The 7,910-nt window shown below is 35.9% G+C and overlaps 1 protein-coding gene across 1 annotated transcript; it reads left to right on the top strand.

Annotated features, from left to right (window-relative positions):
- The first annotated feature begins 3,716 nt into the window (after positions 1 to 3,716).
- LOC135687388 (peptidyl-prolyl cis-trans isomerase B) lies at positions 3,717 to 7,910 on the top strand. Its single transcript, XM_065203931.2, has 5 exons — positions 3,717 to 3,991; positions 5,585 to 5,645; positions 6,194 to 6,226; positions 7,008 to 7,192; positions 7,724 to 7,910. The coding sequence occupies exons 1-5, from the start codon at positions 3,785 to 3,787 to the stop codon at positions 7,853 to 7,855; spliced, it is 618 nt and encodes a 205-aa protein (XP_065060003.1). The 5' UTR covers positions 3,717 to 3,784; the 3' UTR covers positions 7,856 to 7,910.

The raw sequence follows: 7,910 nt of genomic DNA, 5'->3' as shown, positions 1-7,910 counted from the left end.
AAATCGCTTGATGGCTAGGAGGCTCGAAGAACTCAAATCGAAAGTATCCGGATTAGGACCTCATCCAATTAGGATTTTGTAAAACAAAATGACGTAATACCACCTAATTGCATCTTGTATCAAAGAATCTCCTCTCAGATATTTTCTTGAAACATTTCTTTGTGTTGATTCAGGGGTGTCCGACTGAGACTTAGATTGCTCCTTTCAAATTTGATTAGAATAATACAAAATGAATAGAAAATAGAATAGAAAATAACAATCGAAACTCAATGCAAATAAATGATTTATTTAAGTCTTTTCTTGGAATCTTTTAGCAACTTCTCTCAAGTTTTTAGAGAAAGAGGTTACGGACAAGTTCCTTTATTGAAAGAACAGGACTTTCCTAAAACTCCAGTTTCCTTTGCAACGCTTAATTTTCCAACATCATTTTGTCAACCAGCTTGACCTTCCATTTATTGTCCACTGTTTTGAAAATTTCAAAAAACCATTCCAAATTTTCTATTTTTTGATCCCAATTGATGCTTTGAAAAAAATTTATTAGGTTTACAGGAAAAACTTTTCCTCTTGATTCTAATACTGTTAGAATGAAGGTCAACCGGCCTCAACCAACTATCCGCAATTTCACAGCATTATAGTTTTTGGCACAATCTGGGTTTTCAATTAGACACAAGCTCGGGAACTTTTGATAAAGATATGTAGCCAGGCTAAAGTTTAGATGCTAAATCCTAATCTGAGTTCAAAGATTTTCTAAAAAGAAATTTCGTGAAATGTCCAGCCGTGCCAAAAACTGAAAGTATTTAAAAAGGGTAGAGCAAAGGTCAAGTTTCTTCTCAATGCTTGATTTTTTCCCATTTAATACTGCCAGTATTTCTATAAATCGCTATTTTTGAGAAAAAGTGAGGGGCTAAAGAGGGCAATTTCCCCTCCCTTTTTCAAAAAACATGGTCCAGCTAATTCATGTAAAAACTGAAAAAAATTAAGCGGACAAATAATATCAAAAAAGCACGAATCTACAAAAACAGAGGTTTTTTGATATTATCATAAACAGAGGTTTGTTGTGTAGTTGCATAAAAATATCTATTAGTTTTTTGATACTTTTTGTTATTTGTTTGTTATAGAAATTGTATGCCTTTTCATACATCTCACTTGAATGCCGAAAGAACAAAATGTGCTAATGTAAGAAAGTTCAAGTCAAAACAGTACTTAAAGTTTTGCCTCTATTAGTTCCAGGACATTTTTTAAGGATTTTTGAGTGGTGGGGCATTTTTCAAAAAGGCCTATGCTTACCTCAGGGAATTGTATGAGACTTGTGAACGATTATGCTTATGATTGTTATTTGTTTCCACGAGTACTTACGCTAAAAATCCTGGGTTGTTGTAAAGACTAGCTGGGCTGTTTTTTGAAGATAACTATTGTGTTAAGATGTGTTATTTTCAAGGACATAAACTAAAAGAAGTTAACAATTTAGTTTTAGATGTGGAATTGAAATTTTTGCGTTGTTTGCAATTTATTACATTCATAAAATTTGTTTGAAACATTATGGTCACGCTGTTTCCACACTGAACGTTTTTAGGATTGAAGATTTAGGCTTCAAGACTTGACATGAAGTTTCTTTAAAGCGTTCTTACATATTGTTTATGAATAAAATTGGAACCTTTTCATGGAATATTTAAGATCAGGATCCTAGTAAATAGGTTTTCTTACAAACATAGACGTAGGAACAGACAGCACAGGGGACACGTGCACCCCCCCCCCCCCACCTGTAAATAGTCCATGAAAAATGCCCCTTTGCAGTTTACCGGCTTGCCCTTTTTGCCAACTGCATAACAAAAAGTGCCCTTGAAATGCTTAGTCACTATATGAAATCTGGCCACGATCCAAATCCTTGTGAACTGCTTGGTGAGGGGTGGGGGCAAAACGCCCTAAGGCCTTTAGGTTCAGTTTAAGGAAGAAATCAGTCAGAGTAACAAAATTATCAATAAACAATAGTATAACGCTTTAAACAATTGCAACAAAATGACTGCAAAAAACATTTTGAAATGCATTTTAGCTTATCTAAAGGGCATGGTCGCCAAAAATTTTCTGCTCGCTTCGCGCGTAGCAGACCTCATCTTTCGGTGATGCCACAGGGCTTTTAAAACCTCACGGCGGCACTGCTCACAACTACGCCTGAAAATGATATCCATATCATTGTAGCTAGGCATCCAGAAACAGCCTTTCTCAACCTTTCTGGAATCTTTGTTAGGTTATCACTTTAAGAAAGTCTTTAACCTTAGAGAATCTATTTTAGGTTGCCTCTTTAAACCGACGCTCTGCTCGGTCTTTTCTAATGCTGCCTTGATTGAAACGTTTTCAGTGAAGAATCTGAATGTCATCCCTACTGAAGGCATAGGTTGTTCGACTCCTTGAGCTTGCAGTAGTGGTGACATATCACCAAAACATCATGCTGATGAACAATATAATATTATGTTTTTTTGCCAGCCCATTTTCATTATATTTATGCTTTACATTTGTCTTGTATTTTAAGGTTCACAATATTTTACCTTTCTTTTATATTCCAATATTTCACAAAATTCTTTTGTTTGCTTAACGAGGAAAGGCAATAGAGTTGTTATGTGATGACGTCACAAAAATCTGGTTTAATAATTTTTGAAATTTTTTCCCATAACTTGAAAGAGCATCTTGAAATACCTCTAAATCTGCAAATCAGTTAAAGGTATTACGAATTGGCTGAGATATGACCAGATGAGCACAAGGTCTGGCCCCATCAAACCTCTGTAATTTGGTCTCAGTTCATAGCTTTATGAACTGAGCCAAAATAACAGTAATCCGTTAGCAAACTTCAAAATCTTCAATTGGCCTGTTGAGTATTTGACTATCTTGCAGACACTACTACAAGGCACGAACTGTAGAAGTTTATATCTGTAAGTAGTATACGGGGTTCGGCGTAATATGACCAAAGACGTCCAACATTGAAAACGAGGTTATAGTTAGTGTGATTATATATATCGTAAAATAAACCAATTGAGTGACTTACACAAGTCGATACTATAATATATAATTCGTAATCGCTATAAAAAAACCGTTCGTTTGAGTTCAAATGCGGCCACAACTCCCTGCGTGACCGCTCCGTGTATCTTCGACTCTCGACTCCTTCCCCTCCACTGACCACAGGGGTCCGAAGTTATAACAAAAAGATAACAAAATCCAACATTGCCATAGCTCACCCAATTTTTCACAAATTTAACTGATTTTGCATATATGGGAGTATTTCATGGTGTTCTTTTATGTTATGTGGTCAGCTTTCAAAAATTCTAAAAATAGTTTTTTTTGTGACGTCACATTTGAGAACTCTATTACTGTCATTTAATGGAAATAATACTATCTTAAAGCAAATTGTCCTATATGTTGATGATTTTTTTCCACCTTTCAAAGAAGCTGAAACTAACGTTATCTTTTTTTCTGGTATCAAAATGTCAAATAGTCAATATTTGTGGGCATCCGTGCACATTTACAGTAAATTGCCCCGAAATCCTTGATTCAGCCTTTGCTTTTTCCAATTTTTCGCCCTACCAGCAAGAGCACGTTTTAGACGCGTGCAACGTTGACTCTACGCCACTACGCCTTCAGGATGTCGTTGTGTTCGTGGTCACAGCTGATTGGACAAGAGAACAAAGAAGAGTCATGGCGGGCCACGTGGGCACCATTCGAATGCTTTGTGTCCTGTCTGTGTTTGAATCCTTCACTCTGAGTTGGAAGGCCAACGAGAAAGCAAATCGCTGCAATGAATTCCTTGGCGTTATCGTTTGTAGCATTAGCATGCCTCGGGGCAATTCACAGCTCAGATGCTGAAGTTAAAGCTGTCGTTACAAAGAAAGTGTTCTTCGACGTCAGCATTGGCGGCAAGAAGGCAGGGAGGATCGTAATAGGCCTATTTGGCGATGTCGTGCCAAAAACTACCAAGAATTTCTATGCACTCTGCACACATTCGGTAAGAGATTCACTATCGATCCCCTTTTTTTGCCCCCTACGGCAGGTTTTCAATACCGATTAAAGATGTGTGTCTTGAAAGATATACACTTTTATTGTTTCTTAAGACTGTAAGAGTCTTAATTAATTTGAATGTAATTAATTCTACACAATTTGGGGTTTTATTCTTATTATTTTCTCAAATTAGAGATTTTGTAATGATAAATTTGCTCTAAATCACGGCGATTTGTACGCCATGTTTTTGTGCCGTTTGGAAATTGACAAGAAACTATTGGAAACTGTCCTTGAAATGCTCTTGCCAAGAGTCTTGGCGACTCACTGAACAGTAGCAATCAGCAAGGATTAGGAAATACCAAAGGATTTCTGGGCATTTTATTGCGCAAAAGTTGAACACTCCTGGATGTTGATAATTTGAAAATGTATGGCAATAATTAGGCAACCTCTGCGAATACACTAGGCATTTTAATGCGAGTCAACTAGATGCAGCAATTCAATGCGTAGTGTATTCCAGCCTTAGGCGTCTTATAATTTCCAAGGGGAACTTGCCAGGGGAGGTTTTGCAGTGCAAGCAGTGGGACTCGCCATTGTTTCTATTGTCTTCAAATGCTCTTCACATGTCTGTCAATAGATTTCCTTCCGTTCGTATGTTGTACTTAGATGAGGAAAATTTATGCCAATCACCCAATCACATTTATTGATTTTATTCACTTGCTTGACTGGGAGGTGGTAATACCTTGAAACAGCTATCTTGAAAACATGGAATGCTGGAATGCTGGAATGTTGGAATGCAAAATTTATATATCTAGGTAACTACATGCTACAAGTATATTTGTGTCTAATTTTACATTCCAACATTTCACATTCCATGTTTTCAAGATAGCCCCTTGAAACTGAACTGAATTTAATTATGAAGTTGATTAAATGCCCAGAAACTATTATTCCCAATTTCACTAGTCATTTTTAAAATAGGGGGCACTCTCTCCTTGATTAGCCTAGCTACTGAGAGAGCTCCTCCTTGAGAAATTCCCCTGCATACAGTTCCTTGAAATTGCTTAGCTGATTCATAAATGGGGGCAGGTTTTGTGGGGCAGTTTTTGTGGGACAGTTTTTGTCTTGCAAAATCTGTTCTTGTCTAATTTGCATGGTGGTTACAATCTAGTTTTATCAGATTTAGTTGTAATTTTTCTTTGTATTATTTTTTTTCTTTTCTCAAATTATGACATATTTATATTGTATTTTATTAATATTTGTTGTTGTTAACTTGCTATTAAATTGTATGCTGTGAAATTTTGAAATTAAATGAACTGAACTGAACTGAACTGAAAAACAAAATTCAAATGCTGCTGATTACTGAATTGTCTTAATTGTCTCTGATTTTCAATCATGTTGACAATGTTTGATAGCCTGTAAATAGCTTGACATCATGTAATTATTGATATCAAAACGATTTGGGAAAAACTCTTGTGCATGATAAAAAAAAGAAAAAAGTACCTTGGTTATGGTTTTGTACAGGAATATTTGTACGTACTGTTTAGTGTGAACTGGTAATATTGTTACAGATAAAGTTTTAAATCAATTATTTCTTCCTGCATAGAATGGTTTTGGCTACAAAGGCAGCCACTTCCATAGAGTCATCAAGGATTTCATGATGCAAGGTTTGTAATGTACATAAGCATTTGACACTGGCATCCATTGCCTTTTTGGTTTATTTTAGATTTCTCACTTGACATTCAACCAAAATATTTTCAAATAAAGGCCTGTCAGTCAAAATGATAACTTACTTTGCAGTACAGCCTCCCCCCCCCCCCCCACCAGAGCCATAGTGGTTACGATCTAGCTTTTGTGTATAGAGCAGAATGGTTCTAGGTTGTAACACAGGGACCCTGGGGCCTGTTTTGGAAATTTGAAAGTCCTCTTGACAAGTTAGCATATTCCTATCGTCAGGCCTGTTGGAACCAGGGGGCTGGGGGGGCTGGAGCTACATTTTCATTGATTTTTCGCCACAAGAATTCCTTAGAGTCCATTGAGCAGACTGCTATCATGACCTTTTCTTTATTCACACAAATTAAACAATGACCACATTTTTTATAATTGATAGACATGCCCATCGTCTGTCACACCCATTGTCACACCCACTTGTTAGCTTACCATCTTGCTTTATTCATTGTGTTCTGCTTCAAATTATGTGACTCTTGTTTTCCAGGTGGTGACTTTACCAACATGGATGGCACTGGAGGTAACTTGCATTGTTCCAATTGCAAATACACTCATTTTTTATAAGAAACTGGCTCTAGGAAAGTATTGGACAGTCAGAAAAAATTAAGAAACTTCAGAACTGGAAGCAAAAAAATTAAGAAACTATTAAATTGCGGTAAAACTGAGAGCAACGAAATTTTGTAAAATCCAAGAACCTGATTGCCCTGATGGCCTAGAAATTTAGACATAAGGGATAAAAATATACTTCCCACATCTAAATACAGCATCAGAATGGAAGCAAATCTCTTGACGTGATAAAAAAGGTCACAACGTTTCATAACATCATTCATCACATCATAATTAAGAAACTCTTATGAAACAATGAGTATTTAAGTTTCCAGAACATTGTATAATTTTGCAAAGTTTTTCTGCAAAAGCTTAATTGTTTCCAAATAATTTGGAGCAGCACCCCAGATTGCATTTCATGTTTTGTACATGGAAGATCTGTCTTTTAAGCATGAAGTTGTATATTAAGTACTTTCAGCAATGTATTTGAAAGAATTAAAGTTCTATCCACTTTTTTATTTGTATTTGTTTCTACCTAGCATCTAAAGGTAGTTTTAGGACACTGAGAAGCTTATGCTTATCGAGCAGTGTCCTGGCCCTTCCTCTTGATGTGACTTAGCAGTAACTCTTGAAAGATTATGCTTGGCATAATAAGTCATTGATTAACAAGTGTTGGTATTCCCAATGCGCACATTACCTTCAATCATGCCATTTCTATTGAATGAGGTCAACTGGTAAATTTGTATTTATGGTAGGTAAGAGTATTTATGGAGAGAGATTCCCAGATGAGAACTTCAAGTTGAACCACTATGGAGCTGGGTGGCTCAGTATGGCAAATGCAGGTGCTGATACCAATGGTTCACAGTTTTTCATCACTTTCACAAAAACACCTTGGCTTGATGGCAGGCATACTGTGTTTGGAAAAGTTCTTGAAGGAATGGTATGCTCAATTCCTAATTGTTCCTTATATGTTTATTATAAGAAGTTTAAGGTTGTTATGTTGAACATTTAATGTGTGAGCCACTCCAAGTTAAATGTAAATGTAATGGTACATTGTCAGCCCACCCAGGGGTACTGAACCCTGGGGAAATATTTGAAAATATTTGTGATAAAAAAGAAGTGTATGTGTACAAAGAATGATGCCATTTAGGTAAGGATTGCTTTCATCTTGTTGTGGGAATACAGTTTTTATATCATGAAAAATTAAATAACGCATAAATACCAAGCCTTTTGAAAACTGGAAAACAATTATAGACTCACAATTTTAAGATTTTTCTATATTATTAGCCACTCATAGAAAAGAGTAGCAAACATGATGGATAAAGTGCTAGGTGCCATAAATTGAATTAGAAATGTTAACAAAAGGAATAGAAAATCGGAATTTGAAAACACACTGAATTTAGTATTGGATATATCAGCACATTAATAAAACATTGTCTCAATGATAAACATCTTACATTTTGCTTTCCAGGATGTTGTAAGAAAAGTTGAAGCTGTCGAAACTGGAATGAGAGATGATCCCAAATCAGAAGTTAAAATTGAAGATTGTGGTTCTCTCCCTGTTGAAAAGCCATTTGAGGTCAAGAAGGAGCCTGTGGAGTAGATCTTATTTGTAAAGTATTTAAATTTTTCTAATTTTTCAAAATTACTAAAGGAAA

This window comes from Rhopilema esculentum, chromosome 20, assembly GCF_057945365.1.
Source record: "Rhopilema esculentum isolate cy_ngs chromosome 20, ASM5794536v1, whole genome shotgun sequence".
Taxonomy (NCBI): Eukaryota; Metazoa; Cnidaria; class Scyphozoa; order Rhizostomeae; family Rhizostomatidae; genus Rhopilema; species Rhopilema esculentum.
Note: the sequence above shows the minus strand (reverse complement) of the source record. Positions and strands in the feature narration are given on the sequence as shown.